A 21,897-nucleotide genomic window follows, 5' to 3' on the forward strand; every position below is an offset into this window, starting at 1 on the left:
ACACACACACACACTCCACGCGACATCTCCCCCCGCCCCCGATATGCTAGGGACCTCCCCCTTAAAACAAGCTTAGTACAGATTCAAACCGTCTTTATTTCTACAGCAACATCTGAAAATAGCGACCACCTCATCCCTCAACTGGGGAAGTCCCTCCTGCCACCAGGGGCTGTCACCGGCCCTCCCGAGAAGCTGCAGGCGCGGGAGGAGGCGTGGCAGGATGGCTCAACGGGCGGTGCCTGGTCTGGGCCTGGCAGGAGGGGCAGTGCATAAGGCCGGGATGAGGGGCAGGGCCCGGCGGATGGAGGATGGGCTCGGGCTCAGACCCTCAGTCCTGGGGCACCTGGCAAGGCGTGATGGGACGCGTCCCTCGGAGCCCAGAAGCGCGAGGAAGTCCAGGCAACCCTATGCGGAGGCGCCGCCCCTAAGAACACGGAGCATGGGAGATACCACCGCACGGAATGGAGGTGATTAAGGCCTGGGCGGTACCACTGGAGAAGGGCGGGCGAAGGGAAGCCCAGGGAGTACAGTGGACTGAGGGGTGGGGCGCGGCCAATAACTTATTTCTCTATATACAGAAGCAACGGCCGGTGGGGGCAGGGATCGGGATGGAGGGCGAGAGTGCTGAAGGTTGGGCAGGTGCTTAGTGTTCTCCAGTCCAGGATCTGGGGAGGGCAGTTATTTTGGAGACTCCAGCCAGCCCTTCCCTCTGGCCTGTAATCTAGGGAAGAGGGGCCCCTGCTGGAAGGAATAAATAAGGGTAGAGCTGGAGCTGGCAGGCCCGGCCTCCAGGGCTCAGGCTGAGATGACAAGGGGAGAGGTTACCCTGAGATTGAACAGAAAAGACGGGGGTTCTTGGGAGAGACAGGCAGGACAAGCAGCAGGCCCATGCGCAGGGCAGGGGGTAGGGGCTATGCCCGGTGGAGGCTCTGATGACTGGCTCCCCCTTCAGGATTAGCCCACCAGGGAGCTTCGTCGGGAGAGGTCCATGGAGCTGGAGCTGAGGGTGCGGCTGTCAGAGAGACCTGTACCTCCAGGCTGTGGGCAGAGGGGTAGGTGACTCAGCCTTATGCTGCTGGGATTGTGCTTCCAGGCCCCAAGGGCCTGACCCAGCCATTCCTTTGTAGCAGACACAGCCTGTGTCCCCCAGCTGGGGAGAGGCAGGTCTGGCCCAAGGCCACACCCCAGTGTCTGACACTCCTGTCACTCCACAGTTACTATGTTGGCACTGGCCCTGTACATGTCCACCCCAGGGCAGGGGCTGTGTTCTCATCTGTCTCCCTGCTGTCCAGTCCAAAGCAGGCCTGGGACGGGGACAGAACATTGCTTAATCAAGAGACATGCTCCAGGAGAAGCTGGGCAGGAGCACTTGTAGACTTGGGACCCAGGGCAGGGGCCTGGGCCTCAGCTGCCCAATGCCCAAGACCCTCTGCCCCTACCTGGACTGGCTCTTCCACGCTCTTGTTGAGGAAGTTGAGGGAACTGGCCCGCTTCATTCTGAGGGTAAAAGATGACCGGGATTTGCCCATGGTGGGATTGGTCGGGGAGGAGTCAGGTTGGGGCTGGGAAGGGGGAGGGAAAGCACATTTGGTAGTGGTGGTGCTGCATTTGGATCATGAGCTTATCTGGGGTTGTTGGGTGGTTCTGGAGAGGCTCACCCTGGGTGGGGGTTCACCTGGGGTTAGGGGTCTCCTGGGGGCCACCCCCTTGCAGCTTCTTCACCAGCATCTCACTGCTGCGCCTCAGAGCATCCCGGAGCTTCCCAAAAGAACCACTGCGCCGCAATGAGCCGCTGCCATCCTGTAAGTGACAGGTCAGTCTCTAGGCTACACTGGCTACACAGACTCCCAGGCCACCCCAGTCCCCACACTCACCCCACTCCACTCAGCTGTAGGCCCAGTCTCTTCGAGGTCAGACTCAGACCGAGGCCCAGCACTTCCAGCCACATCTCTGCTGCCACGGCGGTCTCCCCGCCCACCACTGCCATCTTTCAGCAGTTCTACCACTTTAGTCTGGCTTGCAGGGTCCAGGCCCTGAGAAAGGAGCAGGGAGCATAAGGCCCTGACTGGAACACATACAGGACCTCCTAGATCCCTATCTGCCCTCCCTCTGCATGGAGCCCTACCTGCTTGCGGCTGCGGCTGGCACAGTCCTCCAGGGTGTGCGCAGCTTCCAGCTTGCCCTGGCGCCGGTACAGGGCCCCCAAGCTGCGCAGGGTGGTGTTGACTGTGGGGCTGTGGACAGACAACAAAAGAGTTTCAAACTCTATATTTCTCTGACCCAGGGCCTTTCTGGCATCTAGTCCACACTGAGCCCTGAAGAACCACCCAGTCATTGAGAATCTAGCCTCTCCCATGTGTCCAGTCCTGTTCTAGCCCACTGTTATCTCACTTCTTAGGAGAATCACCCCAGGAATGGGGACCTGGCCCAAGGCCCTCATGGGATATTGCCACCAACACCAAAAGGTCTTGGTGCAGGAAGCTTCCTTGGGACAGGTGGTCTGTGACCTGGTACTTGAAAGATGAGAGGGCAGAGGAAAGGTGTGTGTCCTGGGGAGGGGTAAGAGGATAGAGTGTAGAGCCTGGGCCTCACCTCACCCTGGATGCAGTTTTCTGCTATCTGCTCTAATCCCAGCCTACTCCTGCCCTCACCTGTCAACCTTACAGGCTTTGTACCAGCTGCCATACTCCCCATAGGGGGCGCTGTCCCGACGTTTGTCCTGGGGGAAAGTTCAGTCAGTTGGGGAGGTGGGCGAAGTCCCTCCCCTCCAAATATCCCAGTCTTGGGCCTTCCCCAGTCCTGCTCACAGAGCTACCTTGCTCTCCTCCCGTTCCTCAGCATGCATCCAGATGGGCTTATTGTCCCCTGTGGGGAGAAAAGGGATTGTCACCAGCCTGCTGGATTGGATTGGGTTGGACTGGGGTCTGGGGAGAACAGGACTACCCAGGAAGAACAAGGATTCTGCTTTGCTGAATAAATGAACAACAACAACAAAAACCATCACTGACTCTCCTCTGGACAGAAATGAGCAGGACACAGGCCTGCATGCAGAGGCTTGTGACTGGGGCAAAACAAGCGTAGAGGACAGATCTTTACACAACTAGGACCAGAGCCCAAGACAAGTGGTAGGCCTAAAAAATAGATTAGCTTCTAGAAATCTGGGAGCAGGAAATGGCTGACCACTGGGGGCCAGAAGGTGATTTCTCAGAAGAGGGAACACTTGGGCCAGACCCTCAAGGTGAGTAGGAGTTGCCTGGTGGAGAAAGGGAAGACTGAGCAAAGAGCATGGGGCTTGCCCCAATATGCACAGCTATGGCTGTCCAGTAGGTAGGTGTGCTCCATGGGTACCATCCACAGGTGAGGCTGGGCCACCACCCAGACCCTAGGTGTAAGGGCTTGCCCAGTAGAGGTAGTATCCGCGGCATTCATGGCTGAGTATGCATGTGCTAGATGAGCTAGAGGCACATGGACTCACCATTGACAGAGCCAAACTCCTTCTCGTGAGCACGGGTGAGGATCTCCTTGTATAGAGTCTCTGCATCCTGGTATTTGCCCTGTTTCAGGTAACAGGAAGCCTGGAGAGGCAGGGCCCCAGGGAATGAGCAGAGCGAAGGGAGCTGGGCTTTCCCTCTTCTTCCTCCCTCTCCCCAACCCTCCATCTCTCCTGCTTAGACTCCAGCCCCAAGGTACCAGGTTGTTCTTGGTCTTGGCCACATTGGGGTCATCAGGCCCAAGGCGGGTAGCATAGATCTCCAGCGCCCTCCGGTAGTAGTATTCCACCTCCTCTGCTTTGCCCTGGTTCTGGCACAGCAAGGCCAGATTGCTGAGCTGCTTGGCTACATCTGGGTGAAACTTACCCAGGACCTGAGATAAGAGAAGGGGCCAGTGGCTGGGCTAGGGGTGTCTGGCCAGTTCCCTACCTGCCCAGCTCTAACCCTGCTGGCTCCCACCTTTTCCCGGATCTCCAGGGCCCGCTTGCACAGTGGCTCAGCCTCTTTGTACTTGCCCCGCTTGCCATACAGAACGGCCAGGTTGTTCAGTGTTGCAGCCACCTGCAGGGGTGGAACATGGAAGGATCTGACCCTGAGCCTCACTTGGCAGGGACTCGGGGATCTGCAGGAAGTGGAGGACAACCCCCCCACAACCCATGCCCTTCACTCACAGCTGGGTGGTCCTTCCCCAGTGTCTTCTCCCTAATGGCCAGGGCATCATTGAGCAGGTGGGCAGCCTCTTTGTACTTGTTCTGGTCCCTGGGAGCAGGCAGGAAATGCTTAGGGTTGTCCTCCAGCCAAGGCCTGTCCCCAGGGGCCCATGATCCCTGCGGTCACTGATGTGTGGCATGATACTGTGATTCAGTATTGGGAAGCCTGGGCAGCCCCTGCCCTCTAGGCACTTGGGGGCTTTGGCAATTCACTCACAACTCACCAGGGGCCCAAGCTTTCAAGTGCACCCTGCTGTCTAGTCCCCAGTGCCCTGGTTTGTCACTCTTGTGTTTTGGGCCAACTCACTTTTCATAGAGTCTGTACCCAAGGCTGGGTACCTAAGCTGGACCAACTCCCTGCTTATGCCCAAATCTTCTTATCCACTAGATTGAGAGCCCCACTCCATGAAGGCCTTTCTTCTCTCTCAGCTGCCCCTTGAGGCCTAAGTCCTGGTCCCAGCAGGCATTGAGAGTTAGTGACCAGGGCTGGAGTCGTCAGGAAGGATGCAGATGCTCCCACAGATGACTGGCGAGAAAGGGCTCTCACCTATAGACCAGTGCTAGGATGTTGAGCATGGTGGCCACATCGGGGTGGTCATGGCCTGATGTCTTCTCCAAGTCCTCCAACGCCTGCTTGCAGAGTGGCACAGCCACCTCATAGCGGCCCTGAGCAGCGTATTGGATCACCAGGTTGTGCAGGGTACGGAGCCGTGCTGGTATTTCATAGCCTCCATGCTGAGTAGCCACATCCCCTCCTCCAGGGCTAGGGGCTGCAGGGCCAAGGGGCAGGTCAGATGTGCCATCTGCCCCTGGGCTGGGCTGGCACATGCCAGCTGTGCATTTCGCCCACCTAACATGTGGCCCTGGGCAAGTCATTCACCCCTGCCTCAGTTTCCCCGTATGTAGAATAGTCACCCCAGAGAAAATGGGTAGGGTCCTAGCTCCAACATTTCAAGCTGTATGTCCTGGAGCAAGTTCCCTAACCTCTGAGATTTAACTCTTCCATCTGCAGAGTTAGGCTTCACTTTGTACTCAACATCCTGAGAGAGGCAAGCACAGCGCTGCTGGGCACTATCCTTCCTGTCTCTCCTCTGACCCTCAGAGCAGGCTGTGAGAGGAAAAGGAACTCTCCCAGTGGCCTCAGAAGAGCTAGTGGAGAGTAGGTGGAGTCAGGCCCGTTGGCTCCAGAGCTCTTAACTGTGATGTCTGCTGCTGGCAGAACTTAGAGGGTATTAAGATGCAACAGGGAAGACCTGCCTTTAAAGCACTAGTGTGCTGGGATGTCATTAAAAAAAGGGGAGAAAAAAAGGCAAGAAAGAAGATAGTTGCCACCCCTCCCCATTTCCTGTGACTTCTGGGTCCCAAGGCCCAGGAATCAGCCTAACCCTTCCTTGCCCCAACCCAGAGCCAACTGCCCATCTGCACCTGGGCTCTGCTCATCCTCGTTGGGGAACAAGTCATCCAGAGAGTCTTTGGGAACATCCCCCTTCTCCTCCTGGGGAGGAACAAGGGACAAAGTGTCAGGGAGGGAGGCACAGGCAGCCAGTTGTCCCCAGCTGCCTCACCTTCCTGAGTCTCCTCGCTGGTTAGGACTCACATTGGGGGAGGTGTCCTCGTCCAGCTTTCGAATCTGGCTCATGAACAGCAGGTGTTGCTTTTCCTCCTCCAGCTGAGCCACTGCCTGCTCACTGCGCTGCAGTTTCTGCTGCGTCCCTGCCAGCTCCTCCCGCAGCCACTGGTTCTCCTGCACCAGCCGTCGCACTTGAGCCCGAAGCTTCTGCTTTTCTGATTCCACGGCACCCAGGTGGCTGGATAGTGCCAGGATCACCTGTGGTCAGCCAGATGCACATCAGAGCCCAGGCCACCCCCTGGGACTCCTGGGCTTGTGAAAAGCCAGTCCTGGCTCTGCTTGTGAGGAGCTGCAGGGCCTTGGGACTCAAGAGTTTCCCCCAACTCAAGGAAGATTCTCCCCTAGTCCCATAGTCCAAAGCTCAAAACCAGGAGGAGGTCCCTCAGTGCTACCTCTGGGATCCCTGAGATGCTAGACTCTCCTTTGTCTCTAGTGAGAATTGTACTTCACCCTTTGCAAACACAGCCACTCTACTACTGCTTCCTGCCCAGGACTAGTACTTGCCCAAAGAACTCAGACAAGTGGCTGCCAAGTGATGAAAAGGCCTCATCCCAACTTCTGCTGAGGATCCCTCACAAGCCCTGAGGGTCTGTGGAAGCACAGAGGCAGGTAAGGGAATCCAGAGGCCTCAGCTCCACCTCCCACCTCCCCAACCTCTGATTCCCTTCCTGAGCTTCCAGGCTCTTCCTGCCTTGGGGCCCTGGCATGGGCTCCACTCTCCTTTCTCAATCTCTCATGGTCTTCCTCTTCCTGGTCACACTTTCCCTCCACGTGTGGCCTCCTTGCTGTGCTCTCCTGTTCCCCAACTGTGTGAGGCTTACAAGCCACTGGGAGTGGGACCCATGTGGCCATCTCTGCAACTGACAGCCAACTGGGAAAGGAATATGTTGCCCTTGCAGAGGGTTAGGCAGTCTGAGATCCTGCTCTTTCTAGTAGGTTAGCAAATGTTTAAGTGAAAGGTGTTTTTACAACCACAAGTTTTTTAAAAAATTCCCTAAACAACCTGGAAGTATATATAGCAGAGGCTATGATCTCTATTTTCAAGACAAGAAAACAAAATGATTCAACCTGCCCAGGATTCACACAGTCAGGCAGTGGCTTAGTCAAGATCTGAGGGAAACAAAACCCTTTCCAGAGCCAGGTATGGTGGTACACACCTGTAATCCTAGCAACTTGGGAGCTGAGGCAAGAGAACTGCAAGTTCAAGGCCAGCCTGGGTAAAACTTAGCTTGGTAAAACTTAGCAAGAATCCTGTCTCAAAATAAAAATAACTAAGCACTTGGGATGTAGCTCAGTATTAAAGCACCCTGGGTTTAATTGCCAGTTCAGGGGTGGGGCTTTCCCAGAGTCTAAGTCCTTGTGAGTCTCAATGCCTTCTGGACATCTCTGTCTGCAAATGGTCTTGACAGCCCAATTTACAAGGGACAAAAGAGAACTCCTGATCCACCCAGGCTGTCTTGTCCCTGAACTTGCTTCTAACAAAAATCTGAGTTCTGCTGCCCCCACTCCCTTATTTCATCCCCACATCCTGCTGGACCTACCTCTAGAACATCTAGAACTGGGCCAGTTCTCTCCACCCTTATGGCCATCCCTTTAGTCCAAGTGCCCTCCCTCATTTGAATTTGAGCAGTGGCTTCCCAGCAACATGCTACCTGCTTCCATCTCTGATACCCCCCCCCACCCAGGTTTATTCTCCATATCGCAAGGGGAGTTTTTAAAACCTAAGTCTATATTTCCTGCCTGCTTAGAGTCCTTCCTGATTTCCTGAGAATAAAATCCAAACTAACAAGGCCATGACTGTTTCCTGCTTTCTCCCTTTCTCCTTCCCCATGAAGCTCTAGTCACACAGTTCTCTTACTTCCCTCACAAGATCTTTCCTACCTCGGGACCTTTGTGCATGCAACTTCTCCCCCAACTCCCATTTATGGAGGCTGGTCCATTTCTTTCTTTGGGTCTTGGTTTTTAATGTCCTTTCCTCAGAGAAATTATACCTGACCATTAGATAAGACCTCTGATTATAAGCTATCACAAGATCTTGCTCTCTATTCTTTAGAAAATTTATCACAATTTGTTACAATTAACTGTTTTTCTTTTTCTACCAGACTAGGGCAGGAATCTTGTTCTGCCTTGTTGAACCCTGTATCCCTGGCACTGACTTGTTGCCTGGCATATAATAAATCAGATAACTTAAAGTATTAATGTTACAATGAATGGGGGGGAGTATTTCCTTAAAGATCTCCTTTCTGTTCTCCTACCCTGTCTCTGGGGGAGTGAGGGTGTTCAAGGTCTCCAGGGGCAGGCTGGGGTCTCCAAAGTGCACTTCTTATCTTCAAAAAATATTTATTGCAGTCCTAGCATGGGACTCAAGAGGTCAGGTGGTTCTCTGCTCAGATACTGTTCCTACATTACCGAGATTCCTCTAGAAAACTCAACCCCTCCCATGACCTCCCACCTCGGCATTCCAGATGACCTACCTGGGCCTCCCCCAGCCCCAGCTCTATGGCCTCCAAGGAGCGGCGAAGGAGGAGGCAGCGTTCCTGAGAGCCTGGCTCGGCCTCGCTGGCCTCATGAGAGGCCAGGGGAGCGAGCAAAGCACGATGCTCCCCACGTAGGGTCTCTAATCCCTGGATGACGGCCTTGGTGCCCAAAACGATCTCATCCTGGCTCAGCTTCTCCTCCCGCGGAAGCACCATCGTGGCCATGGTCGCGCCGCCTGTGATGGCGAGGGGCGGGCAGGCGGGCACCGGGCCTAGGGCCACACCGCTGTCCACCCCAGATTTGGTAAACACCGGCGGTCCCGGGCCGCCTGGGTCCTTGGGGCGTCCGGATCTCCCAGCAGGCCGCCTGTACCGCGCCCGCGCTCGGCCTATAGGGGGCGCGCCAGGCTTGTCTTGGCCAGGGAGACGCAATGCGGTGCGGCCGGTGAGACTGGACCCTGATTCCGACTCAGACCACCAGCTCTTGGCTGGCTTAGGCCGCCCAGTCTCGGGGCGTTCCCGGAACTCCTTCAATTAGGACACGGATCAGGGAGCCGTACGCGGATCGTAGGGGTTTACCCGGGTGCGGGGAGCCCCGGCCCCTCCGGGCGAACCGGCCCCGGCCCCAGCCCCAGCGATAGCCCCCTCCCCCACAGGCAGCCCGAACTGCGGAGCCCCTCCCCAGGGCAGGTCGTTCCCACGGAGACCCTCCCGGTAGAGAGAACTCAGGTCTCAGGTTTCGGGAGTGAACCTCTAGGCCGCGCCCACGACGACCCCTCCCATAGGCTGGTGGGACGCCCAGCAAACCCTCCCTAGAAAAGGCCCAGCTCCCGCCCCCGAGCCCCCAGGGCCGCGCCCCCTCCCCGCCGGCTAGCCTGGTCCTCCAGAAGGCCGGGCCCACGACCCCTCCCCTAGGCTGTCCGCAGCCCCTCCCCTTTAGGGCCTGACCGGGTTTCCTGGACCGATCGGCCCGCGCCGATCTGCGCCTCTGGCTCCGCCCGGCTCCGGTTCCGACTCCGGCTCCGGCTCCGGCTCCGGCTCCCGCCCCGCTTCACCGGGATCCGTGGCCGTGAGCCGATCCCGCTGCCTCCATCCCGCCGGCCTTCCCAGCAGTCCCCGCGCCGCCTTAAAGGTGAAGCAGCTACCTCGGCGCGGTCGGAGGGGGCGAAACACACTCCTCCGCGGGCGAGTTGCCTTAAAGGAGCACGCGGGCCTGGCTGGCTCCCAGAGCTGGGCCACCCCGGGGGGCGGGGCCAACGAGGGGCGGGGCGGGGCGGGGCGGGGCTCGCCCACAGCTTGCCTGCGGCGCAGGTTGGCAGCGGCCGTCAGCGCTGCTGCTCCTGCCGGAGGCTCCGCGTCTGTGAAGCTGTGAAACGCCGGAGGCAGCGGGTGTGCTCGGGTGGAGGTGCTCGGGATTTGGGAAACCGAATGCACTTAGCGCGGCGGCCTGAGAGACTGACGGAGAAACTGAGACACAGGGAGAAGACCCCACCCCCAAGAGTCCAAAGGGGTAGTCCACATTACTGAAGCATTTGCCACTTCCTGGGCGCGTAATGTGTCGGGCGCTTTGGTACCTTAAATGTATGACCCCGACGTTCACAAAGACCCGTTGTAGTGGGTGCTGCTGTTATCCCCACCTCACAGGTTCGAGATGTTCATTTATACTTAGAGATGTGCCCCAATCCCCATCCCACTTTCGGAACTGTCCACGTTCTTGTAGGTAACTGAAGGGCTGCTTCTTGGGGAAAGGGACGCAAGCTTCCTGCCGTAAGGGAGACAGGGGTGGCAAATGGACTGGCGGGCATAAGTGGAGCCAAGACTCGTGCCCCCGTGGATATGTTACTGGCTTGGCAGGTTCTCGTGCTCTCCAGCAGAATACTGGAAAACTTTGATAAAGGCATAGCTGCGGCTGGAGCAAGACTATTGGGACTTCTTGCTCCAGCAGAAGGGAGAAGCAGCACTGGCCAAGAGAGTGTCCAGCTGGCTCTCAGAACACGGAGCTAGTTTTATTCACGTGAAAAGGTTGTAGGGGTGGGCTGGAGTTTAGGAATGTTAATGGTGCATTTCAAAAGGTGTTTTTTTTTTTTTTTCCTGGACGAACAATTCAATTTTGAGGGAGGGGTAGTCAGCCGCCATCCTGGAACCAAATGTCGCATTTCTCATATATCATATGGATGCTGAGTCCTGCATGAACATCCCTTGCCTGTGATGAGGTTGAGTAGCTGTGACTGTTGAGAGACACATGGGTGGGGAGTGGAAGAATTCACACACATCATGGAGTAACAAGTTGAGGGTCCTGGGAATTTGCTGTTTCCCTGACTTGACAGTTTTATCCTTTATGTTGTTTGTTCTTGTCATGCATGGTGAGGGTGTAATTAATGTGCTTTGAGGAAGATGAGACAGAGTGAGGGTGGGGAAAGCAGAGTTCTTTTAGTGGCTAACACATCATGAGTTAAGGACTCTGGAGTGTACTCCCCAGTACTTAACTCACTCCCCGCTGAGTTTTTACTCTCTTATGGAATGTTGCTTTCCATGGGGGTCCCTGACTTTCTCAGGTGAACTCCACAGCAAATGCTGTTGGCCAGATGATCAAGACAAAGTGAGTGTGTGGTTTGTGATGAAATAACTTGGGACTTAGATGTCACCTCCTCGATTTCCCAATCCCCTTCTAGAGTAGTCCTCTGTGCCCTGCGGTGCATCTGCTTAAGGCTCTAGGATTAGCCTTTCTGACATTTTTCTTGTAGGTTTGCTTCTCCCACTGTAATGTAGACCTTGAGTTGCCCTCTTGTTCATTCCAGTGCAGCTCCTCATGGAGACACAACAGGGCTCAGTAAAAATTGGTTTAGGAAATGTCAGAAGGTTTACATCTGTTCTCAGACACTAAACAGGGTTGGGCCTGGATAGTACTTTAATGGGAGAAAAAAGGAGGAAACCTATTGGGCTTACAAACTCCCTCCAAACCCAGGTACTGATCTGATTCTCTAACCCTGTGTTGCCAGCTCTCCCTCCCCGACCCACACTAACCCCACCACTTCTAAGTTGACAGCACTAGGAGGTGATGGCAGGATGACCTCCCAAGGGACAAAAGCTTTACAATGAGGCCTAGTGTATATGGGAGATCTGGGGTATTCCTACAAATCAGTATTCCCCTCCTAGAGTTTGTTAGGTTCAGCATGCTGGGGGTGTTGGAATCCCCCCATAGCTCCATCTTTGGCAGAGGGGTGGTCTTCTGCCATAGATAAGTCTTAAAGGTTAGAAGTTTTTTCTTAACCCCCAAAAGTGCCTTTCTTCAGTGCTCACAGCTTATCTTCTCCCTATAACCAATAAAGAAATTTGGAGACAGGATGGCATCTCAGTCTTCTCTCTACCTGGTTTGGTATCTCTTTCCTTAGCCCTACTGCAGTCTCCTGACCCTTCCCCATCCCAGTTTCTCCTTTCTGTTAATCCAGACCTTGCTTAAAAAGTAGTGCTGTACCCAGGATCCAATGATCCAGACAAGGAGTGAACTGTACCAACCACAGAGGGACATCCCCACTTTGAAAAAATATGCTGCCCCAGGGGCTGGGGTTGTAGCTCAGTGATAGAGTGCCTACCTAGCATGTGGGAGGTCCTGGATTTGATCTCTAGCACCACAAAACATAAAACACCATGCCATCTTTCCACCTCTGAAACTGAATTCACGCTAACACTAACAGCCACCACAGGTTATACTTATGGTCAGCTAAGACCCTGGGTACATCCACTCCATTACATTGAGTTGGTCCTCAGTCTTGTACTTCTGCCAATGATTTTTATTTCCAGCTAGTTTATACTTTCACATGATGTAGCATTCAAAAGGCAGGGAAATGCAGTTTTCCAGTCATCCAATGCCCCACCCCAGAGAAGCATCTCTGTTACAAGTTTACTATTTCTATTGATTATGCTAGTTGCATCAGAGCCCAGCTCATTTATCCCTGCCAATTTCAGCTGGTCAGTTTTCCTCTAGAGTCCCTGAGGAACCTGGTATCTGGTGTCCTTCAGTCCTCACATTGGCCATCTTCAAGGGGCACCCTGGCTATGGTTTGATAAGCCTACCTGTGTGCTCCATCAGGACTGCACCCCAAACTTGCCAACATGTCCAGATAATAGGGAGAGAAGAATCTGAGCTAGGGCACCTTTATTTTCCTTAGTAAGACTGGGTTGCAGAAGCCCTTGGGGAACTTTGTTGGAAGTCTGTCCCTCCAGGACTGAGATTTGATGGTCCCCGGGCACCTCTTTTTTAAAACCTTTCATTGGTTCCTGTGATGTGCAGTCTGGGTTGAAAGGTGCTGTCTCAATGCCTTTGTTCTACAGGTAAGGAAGCTGGGGCCCTGTGAGGGGAAGCAGCTCTCCAACTGAGGGAGCAGGGGCTTATTTTTTTTATCCTGCTGTTCTCAGTGACCACTACATCCCTTTCAAATTTAGAATGCAAGTTGTTTTGTCCCCAAGAGTGTGTGAGGGAGACTGAACACACAGAAAGGAGATAAGAGAACTGGGACTAAATTGCATGTTCACACCCATGCAAAAATATAGGTGCATACCCCTGACACAGCCTGAGGCGGGTTCACCCAGGGGCAGAGGCACCCAGTGCCCACATGTACTTCACCTGCATCTACAGGCCCATGGGCTGCACAGAACATACCGGGTACGCACACTGCCTCCTTACCTGTGCTTTCTTTCTGCCTAATGAAGGAGCACATTCCTTTATCACCTTTTCCCAGGTAGGTAGAGAGCAGTTTTCAATCTCCCTTGATGGCTGGCTTTCTGTGGGTCCGCTGTGCCTCTCCTTAGGCGGCTGGCCCCGTGTCCCTGGTGCCTGGTGGAGGGAGGACTGGGCCTTTCCCTGCCAGTTCTTATGCCCTTATCTTGCTTTCAGCACTTAACCTTGCATTTGTTCAACCTTTTCAGCCACTTGCTTTTTATCTGGTCCTGAGGATTACACTGTGCATCTCTAGAGGGAAGACACTGTTCATCCTGCTCAGTCCTGCGCCTCCCCCGCAGCTGCTGGTCTCCTGCCAGGCTGCTGATGGCTGCTCAGAAAATGGAGAATGAACGAAGGAATCCGTGCCCATGCCTGATGGTGATTCAGCTCCTTCTGCCATTTTCTGCAATCCTCAGCAGCCCCCTGCCCCTGTCCATGACCGGGAACATTCTTGCTACTTTTGATATTTAATGCTCTTCTCCCTGAAGATCACTCTCACTGCTTCTACCCTGTCCTTTCAGATCCTCAGAAGCACCCATCCCACTGAAATTGGCTTTCTTTTTTCCTCTGGTAGCTTCCCTCCTTTTCTTTGAGTGGCTGGGGCACTTTCTTCAACAATCTCATCCCCTTTGACACCTCTGTAGATTCCCCCACGAGTGCTCAAGATTAGTGGACCACCGTGTCCCCCTCTTCCTGAGGAGCCTCCCCACTTCTGCTTGTTAGATTCTTTCCACCACTGAGCCAAGATCAAGTCTGTTCTGAGGTCTCCTTAAAGTCAGTCCCTGGCTCCTGTCCCAGCAGCTATATGGCAACTCTATACCCTTCCAGCCAGGATAGAAGGGTCCTTGCCCTGCTCAGTGGGAGGGAACATAGGGGTCAGATTCAGCCAAGGTCAAAGCTGTGTGTCTCCATTATTTTTTTATTTTTTAGTTCTCGGCGGACACAACATCTTTGTTGGTATGTGGTGCTGAGGATCGAACCCGGGCCGCACGCATGCCAGGGGAAGCGCGCTACTGCTTGAGCTACATCCCCAGCCCTGTGTGTCTCCATTTGTCAGATGATTAAAAAAAAAAAAAAAAAGGCCCAAAGTTCTCACATTAAACCTGCACATAACAGACACTGTTCTTCATAATTATTTATTATCACCGCCACCAAGCTCACTATTTGACAGACCCTGTGTCAGGGAGCGTGAGTCTCTGCTTATAGTACTGCCAGAGAGAAAACACATTGAGAATGAAGTGAGCCACAGGTGAGGGGAGACAGAAAGGCTGAACAGCAGCGAGAAGGTGGTGCTGCTGGGGGGGAGTCTGCGTGGTTGGATGGAGTGGATGGGCGCATGGTGATTTGCCCTCTTCCTTGCATTACCTCTGTCTCCAGTAAGACCCAGATATTCAGCCCCTACTGTGGATCAGCACGCATGCCTCTAACACTGGACCTTGCCCACCATCTCCTGTCCAAATCCGCAGGGATGCTTCACCATCTGTTCCTCGTATGGGCGGATAGCCAGTCCTGTCCTCGACACACTCAGCCCTGTTTTCTAATCAGCCCAGCAAACCTGTTGACTGCCTCCTAAATCACTCTCAGGCCTATGTGACTTTTCTCCCACCCTTCTACCCTTTCCTTAGTCTATGTCTTTGTCACATTGTTTCTAAATCACTATTATGGTTTATATACAGGGTATCCCCCCAAAACTCATGTGTGAGACAACGCAAGAATGTTCTAGTACAGTGATTGAATTATGAGCTTTAACTCAATCAGTGGATGAATCCATTGATATGGATTAACTGGTAGTAACTATAGGTAGGAAGGGTGTGGCCAGAGGAAATAGGTCAGTGGGGGATGCCTTTGGGGGGTGACATTTTGTCTGCTTACTGGCTTTCACAGACTGAGCAGCTTTCCTCTGTCATGCCCTTCTGCTATGATGTCCACTTCACCGCAGGCCCAAGGCTATACAGGCGGCTGACCATGGACTGAACTATGAAACTGTGAGCCAAGTTGTTTTTGTCAGGTCTTTTGGTCATAACAACAAAAAAGTTGACTAAAACATGCTGCAACAGCCCTTGAACTCGTTGCCTGGTCTGGACACAGGTCCTGTGTCCTCTGGTGGGCATAGCCGGCTCAGCTTCAATTCCATTATCTTGTTTCTCTGCCTGAAACCCTTTATTAGTTCCCTATTATCTCAGGATCAAGAGCCCAATCCTTGTTCTAAGATAGTAATAAGAAGTAATACTCATGGGCACAATGGCACACTCCTGTAATCCCAGTAGTTTAGTAGGAGGCTGGGGCAGGAGGATTGTGAGTTCAAAGCCATCCTCAGCAATTTAGCAAGGCCCTAAGTAACTCAGTGAGAACCTGTCTCTAAATAAAATATAAAAAGGATCTGGGGGATGTGGCTCAGTGCTTAAATGCCCCTGGGTTTAATCCTGGTACCCCAAAAAAAAAAAAATAATAATACTATTTTTTTTTTTTTTGATCAAACCTAGGGAGGGCCTCATGCATGCAAGCATGACACTCTACCACATCCCCAGCTTTTTTTTTTTTTTTTTTTGAGACAGGGTTTATTTAAGTAGCTGCGACTGACCTCAAACTTGATCCTCCTGCTTCAGCCTCCTGAGTTTTGGGATCACAGGTGTGAGCCACTGCACTTACCTTAATATTAAGTAATAATAGTAGCCACAAGGCCCTCATGCCCTGGGCTCTTTTCTCTTCTGCAGGACACCATCCCTTTCAGCCACACTGAACCATATGTGGTTCTCAGCGTAGGTCTCACTCTTATCTGATTTTTACATGCTGGTTCTTGTACCAGAACATCCAGCTTGTCAGGCGTCTTAAAAGACACCGCTCAGGTGTCATTTCCCTTGGGACGGCTTGGATGCTCCCAGTCTGGGTTAGATGCCCTTCCTGTGCATCCTGTAGCGCTGTGTGACACTTGTTCACTTCCTCCCCTGCTTGCCTGAAAAGGTAGGGATCCAACTGTGTGTGCATCCTTGTGTCAGCATACCTAGGACAGGAGCTGACCCACAGCAGGAACCTCATGACTCCTGGGCGTATGGAGGGTTGAGATAATCAGGAGATGGAAGACCTGGGTTTGAAATCTGGTTCCTTACCAGGCTTGGTGGCATATATCTGTAGTTTCAGCATTTGGGAGGCTGAGATGGAGGATCATTGGAGCCCAGGAAGTCAAGTTCAATACTGCCTTGGGCAACATAGTGAGATCCCATCTCAAAAAAAAAAAAAAGAAAGAAAAAAAAAGAAATATGGATACTCAGCTGATCTGTGTCTGGTAAGGGTCTTAAGGCCCTACTCTTTCTCAAGGTGGCAAAAAATACTGCAGATGACAGTGAACTGTGATTGAACAAAGGGCCAAGAGAGACTGACAACAGCTGGGCTTCAGGGAGGTGGGGAAACCTCTCAGAGGACCACACCAGGAAGCTGCTCGAAGGAAAAGGAATGATTCTGCAAGCTAGGAAGAACTATAGTTTAGGCCCAGTGAGACTAGATGTCTGTGATGATGGACAGGGCCGTGTGACTCAAGTGAGAGCCTGAGAGAGAAGGTAACTAGAGCCAGACCCTGTGGCCTAAAGGACATGGTTGGGCTATATCCCAACCCAGGGCCTGGTACATGTGAGGCAAATGTCCTGCCAATGAGCTATAACATAACCCCAGTGTTCCCCAGTTTTGAGGAATACAAGTCAGGTACTCTTTGAACTGTTCCTCAACTGGGGTTGAACCTAGAGGCATTTAACCACTAAGCCACATTCCCAGCCCCCCTTTTAAATTTCTTATTAGAGTCAGGGCCTCACTGCATTGCTGAGGCTGGCTTTGAACACATGATCCTCCTGTCTCAGTCTCCCAAGCCACTGGGGTTACAGGTATGCGCCATTATGCCAAGCCTGATATTTTTCTTATGCCTACACTGAGGTTCGAGATTTTAGGAAGATCTCAGAGGTGAAGTGTCACCTCAGTGCATCATGCTTAGGCACTGCAGAGCTCCAACCTGGGAAAGGTACCACATAGGTTTGGGAGCAATCTGGGAAGCAGAATGGATAGGGTCACTGATGAGTTGGGAAGAGGGGCCGTGCCGGATGAGCTGGTTTCTGGCTTGAGTATCAGGATGGATACTGGTGCCATTTACTAAGATTGGGGAGATGTGGGGAGGAGTGCCAGGAAGCAGGAGTCCCACTCTGGCCAGATGAGGATTGAGCTGTGCTGCGAGGACCTAGAGCTGGGAGAGGTGGCTCTCTGACCTTGCACAAAGGAGGCGGCTGTAGCATTGATATTAAAGGGCTGAGGACTCAATTTAGCAAATCATGTGAAGTGCTCAGCAGAGGCCTGGCTCAAAGAACATGCCTGAGAGGTGACATGATGGCTACTAATGCTTATCTGTCCTTGGACACAGCATCGGGGTGATGAAAGAAGTTGTTTAAAACATCAGTCTGGGGCTGGGGTTGTGGCTCAGTGGTAGAGCACTTGCCTAGCTTGTGTGAGGTACTGGGTTTGATCCTCAGGACCACATTAAAAAAAATGGATAAATTAAAAAAAATGAAGGTATAAAAAATGTTGTATCTGTTAAAAAAACAAAACATCAGTCTGAAATCTGCCATACAGAAGGATTCCAAATGCTGCAGGTAAACTCATTCCCCCCAATTTTGTCCCCTGCTCAGTGATTTCTTTCCATATGGTACAGACTTCATAGTGAGGAATCCCAGATAACACCTTAGCCAGGTGAGCAAGGTCACCATCATCAGCAACATCATATTAGCAGCAAGTGTCGTTAGTTATGACAACTTTACTACACAAACATAACATGTTCACAATGGTTGGGGGGCAGGAGACTGGGCATAGAGTCACTTTTTTTTTTTTTTTTTGTGGTCCTGGGGATAGAACTCAGGGCCTTGCATATGCTAAGCAAGTTCTCTACCACTGAGCTGTATCCTCAGCCCTAGAGCCACTCTTTGTACCACCTTTGCAACTTTTCTGTAAATCAAAACATTCTAATAAAAAACTTCACTGAAGCTGGATGTGATGTGATGGCATACACCTGTAATCCCAGTGATGCGAGAGGTTGAAGCAGGAGAGCTTCAGCAACCTAGCAAGATCTCTTAAAATAAAAAATAAAAAGGACTGGGGATGAAGCTCTGAGTTTGTAAAGTGCCCTAGGTTCAGTCTGCAGTACCCCGCCCCCAAAAAATAAAAATAAAAAAATGAATACGTAAACCCCCTTGGTGTGTGAGCTAGTTAGGGGTTGTTTCACCTTCTGCACCACAATGTTACTTCCTCACCATTAAATGATGTCTCTGTCAGTGACAGGACAGAGCTGTCTCAAGGTGTAAGCCAGAGCCTTCACTTGAGTTGTCTGGTGCTTGGCATCTTGGGAAATTTAATGCCTCCCTCCTCCTCCTCTTGGCTCACGGTTAAGTCCATCCTCTTATTCCAGAGCCTACCAGAAAAACAGGTGTCCTCTGGGCTGCAGGTTAAAGTGTCTTGCAAGGCTCATCTGGATTGGGGACCCCATTCCAGCAGAATGAGAGAGGGAATCTTCATTCATTCTGTCAACACATATTTACCACACACCTATGCAATAAATCCTGCTGCTGAAGATCTAGCAAGAGATGTAGAGAATCAGACATGACTGCATGCATGCTTGCAAACAGACGTTTTGCAATCTTGTCTGATTCTCTAAAAGGAGAGATTTTCCCCCCCCCTTTTTGGAGTTGCTTATATTCTAGTGGGAGAGACAAACAAATGAATAATTAAATGCTGAGGAGCAAGAAGTGCTAGTCAGAAAAGAAAGGTAAGAGAAGGGGAGATCTCCTGAAGAGATTTTAAGCTGAGACATGAATGAGGGTGCAGCCACAGAGGCTTGGGGGCAGGAGTAGGATGAATGACTTGTGCAAAGGCCCCCAGGGGAAAATAAGAGCTAGGAAGTTCCTGGGGGGGAACTGCTAGGCCTTGAAGGTTACCAGGAGGCTCTGTACTTTAGTGAGATGGGAAGTCACTGAATATTTCAGATCAGCAATTTAAAACTATCTGATCAACATTTTTAAAAAACTCCCTCTGGTTGTTGTGTGGAGAATACAAGGCAGGGAGAACAGGGTAAAGGCAGAGAAGTAATGGGACTATTGCAGTATCCAGACAAGGGATAATCCTGGCAGTGAGAAGGGCGAGGAGCTGTTGGCTTCTGGATTTGTCTTGAAGGGAAAGCCCAGGATGGCTGACAGACTGGATGTTGGGAGTGAGAAAAAGAGGAATCAAGCAGGATTCCCAAGTTTTCACCCTTGGCAACTGAAGAGTGGAGTTTCCACTTGTAGGGGAAGAGATCTCCTGAGTGCAGCTCATGCTATTGGGCGCAGTAAGCTCCCTCTAGGGCAGGAATGGAGGCTGGAGAGACAGGAGAGGCAGAGCCCAGAGTATTCCAAGTTCCTAGGCTGAAGAGGACAATGGAGGGGACATGGCCATTTGAGGTGAGAGGATAGCAGGTATGGTCCATAGTCTAAGGCCTAGTGGAGAAAAGTTCAAGGGAGAAATGGTCATTTGCATCAAAGGCTGATGATAGGCCAAAGGAAAACACTGTCCCTTGGGTTTGGCAACCCAGGTTGTATCTCTGACAAGGGAATTTTGGCTGGGATTGAGAAATAAAGCCTAAGAGGAGTGGGAAGAAGTAGAGGCCAGATAGCGCTTTTGAAGAGTTTTGCATGCAGCTGTCCTCTGTCCACTCTGCCCTGTGGAGGGGCCCCTGCCCTCATCTAGGCTCAGGAAGTTTCCTGCCAGGTCATATAGCTGGGTCCCAGAGACCCTGGTTAGGACATGCCACAAGGCTTGGGGAGTCTGTCTGAGGCCAGCAACAGCCTGCCCTACCTGGCTGCTGCACCCCTGGGCTGTATCCTGCAGGGTGAAAGGACACTCTCTGCCCCCGCTCTCAGCTCTAGACACTTCTTTCCAGGAGGCTGTGTGTGAAGGCCTGAGCTTGGGAGCCTGTGGTAGACCCAGGTATCAGGAAGCATCAGCTATGATGGTTTCATATCTCGTATCAAGGACGGGCAGGAAAGTAAACTCCAAAGAGAAACCCAAGCCCCAACCCTGCCACCTAAGAGGCAAAGACCCCTTTGCAAAGCCTCAGATTTTCAGAAGGGAGAAACCATCCCTTCACATGCCACTGCCTTGTTAGGCACACTGGAGACTGGGGACAGAGGGTCCTGGGGGAAAATGGAGTTTGGTGGGAAATCAGTCCTATTTCTGACCTTTGCCTGCCTCAGGCTGGGTGAGACATCATCATACTGGTTTCTGTAATGGAAAAAGTGGGAGTGCACTTCTTTTCCACCTAGGTTCCTAGTTGATTCTGAATGGGGTTATGCTGTGTCCTTCTGGGGCAGGGTGAAAGCCCGGATGACAGTCATGGGCACAGAAGCCCAAGGCAGTTGGTAAGAAATCACCAGTTTATTGAATGAAAAAATCAACTTCACCCCGTCCTCCCACCCTCACCTCCACCCTCGGGCCCAGGATATGCTCTGGACAGCAGGGCCAGGCCTGGGGAAGGGCTAGAGGACTTTGGGGGAGGCATGGAGAGTGAGCAAACACTTTCAAAATGCAGTTCTGTGCCACAACTTCTAGGGAGCAGTGAGGGTGATGGAGAAGCTCTGGAGTGCCAGTGGCATGGTGGCTGAGCGTTGGCTCTGTGTCCTTGCCCTCAGCCTCTCCTGAGAACAGCTGGACGAAGCTGAGGAAGGGCTCAGGATCTGCCATGGTGTCAAGAGGGAGGAAAAGAGGCCGCTGGAGGGGAGACCTGGTGGAGAGGCCTTTGCCCAGCTGCCCTGACATGGAGGAGGTAGGAGGATGAGGGAGACAAGTCGACATGGGAAAGGGAGATACACAGCCGGTGGACAGAGGGTCTGCCTCCACCTCTCATGCCCGGCAGAGCTGTGCTGGGTGAAGGGGCAGGAAGGCTGAGGGAAGAACATCACCAGTGAGAGGAAGCCACAGGACAGGATGGTGCATGGGGGTTACATAAACAACCGAGGGACTGGCTGTGCAGAGAACCGAAGAAACGCTCAGGAAACCTGACGTATAGGAGGACAGGGTGGGCTGGGATAGGAAGTCGTGCATGGGGGAGGCCCCTCCATTCCAGAAACACACGGCATCACTCAGTTGCCCCTCACCCTCCACTGGGAAGTCATGGACAGGAGGAGGTCCCTACAGGAGTGGGGAGTGGCTCTGGCCTGCCCCACTGGGGGCAGGTGGGGTGAGTGGTATTTGGCAGTGGGGCCTTGGAAAATGAGAGCCTGATGGCTGGGGTGGGAGTGGGGAGACCTGGGCTCTCCCACTGTGGACCAGGATCCCACATTTCCTATTTTCAGGAAGGGAACTGGTGCCACAGAAGGAAAGAGGTAGGGCCAGGAGAAGGAAGGCCTGCAGGACTCAATTCCAGGGACCATGGGCACCAGAAGACAGAACCCACCTGCCCTGGGACTGGAGCAGGAGGGAGGAGGGGTACTAAGGGATGGGGCTGGGCAGTGGGGAGGGGAGGGCAGCATCCCCAGTGGCAGTGTCCTTCAGGACTGGGCATGTGGAGGGCTGGCCCCAGTGCCAGGAAAGGGGTTCTGGGCCCAGCCTGCTGGCCTCCCCCTGCCCGCAGGCGGTGAGGCTGGATGGCAGTGCCAGGAGGGAGAGTAGCCAGGAGGCAGGGCCTCAGGTGGCCTTGCTGCCACTGAAGAGTCCTACTGGAAAGTGCTTCACATGGGTGGGCCACTGGGCTGCCAGCTGGAAGAACTTGATGTCACTCCACTCGACTCCATCGATGGACACTGGGGGCAAGAGGGAAGTGGGAGGTGATGGGGCAGCTGAGGTCATCTCCCTGTCCCTTGGGGAGGAC

At 52.9% G+C, this 21,897-nt stretch overlaps 2 protein-coding genes across 2 annotated transcripts in view; both read right to left on the reverse strand.

The window, feature by feature from the left end:
* Positions 1-93: 93 nt before the first annotated feature.
* Positions 94-9,444, reverse strand: Klc2 (kinesin light chain 2). The gene is made up of 16 exons (XM_026396500.2): positions 9,257-9,444; positions 8,306-8,594; positions 5,799-6,029; positions 5,627-5,696; positions 4,749-4,971; positions 4,163-4,250; positions 3,951-4,052; positions 3,691-3,864; positions 3,476-3,575; positions 2,816-2,865; positions 2,652-2,719; positions 2,126-2,234; positions 1,875-2,033; positions 1,676-1,800; positions 1,440-1,497; positions 94-1,038 (listed from the first exon to the last, which is right to left on the reverse strand). The coding sequence occupies exons 2-16, from the start codon at positions 8,531-8,533 to the stop codon at positions 955-957; spliced, it is 1,869 nt and encodes a 622-aa protein (XP_026252285.1). The 5' UTR covers positions 8,534-8,594; positions 9,257-9,444; the 3' UTR covers positions 94-954.
* An 11,020-nt stretch (positions 9,445-20,464) lies between these two features.
* The window catches only part of Pacs1 (phosphofurin acidic cluster sorting protein 1), a 134,688-nt gene continuing 133,255 nt past the window's right edge, over positions 20,465-21,897 (reverse strand). The window contains exon 24 of the mRNA XM_026396508.2: positions 20,465-21,829. Coding sequence (XP_026252293.2) covers positions 21,714-21,829 — 116 coding nt within the window. The 3' untranslated portion in view covers positions 20,465-21,713. The remainder of the gene's footprint in view (positions 21,830-21,897) is intronic.

This window comes from Urocitellus parryii, chromosome 4, assembly GCF_045843805.1.
Source record: "Urocitellus parryii isolate mUroPar1 chromosome 4, mUroPar1.hap1, whole genome shotgun sequence".
Taxonomy (NCBI): domain Eukaryota; kingdom Metazoa; phylum Chordata; class Mammalia; order Rodentia; family Sciuridae; genus Urocitellus; species Urocitellus parryii.

What these genes read in the sequence shown, in the direction of transcription:
- Klc2 (XM_026396500.2), bottom strand. Translation starts at nt 8,533, where the DNA reads ATGGCCACGATGGTGCTTCCGCGGGAGGAGAAGCTGAGCCAGGATGAG. An exon ending in ATCCTAGCACTGGTCTATAG is followed by an intron (nt 4,251 to 4,748) that starts GTGAGAGCCCTT and finishes GCCTGCTCCCAG; the next exon opens with GGACCAGAACAAGTACAAAG. An exon ending in GGAGTTTGGCTCTGTCAATG is followed by an intron (nt 2,866 to 3,475) that starts GTGAGTCCATGT and finishes TTCTCCCCACAG; the next exon opens with GGGACAATAAGCCCATCTGG.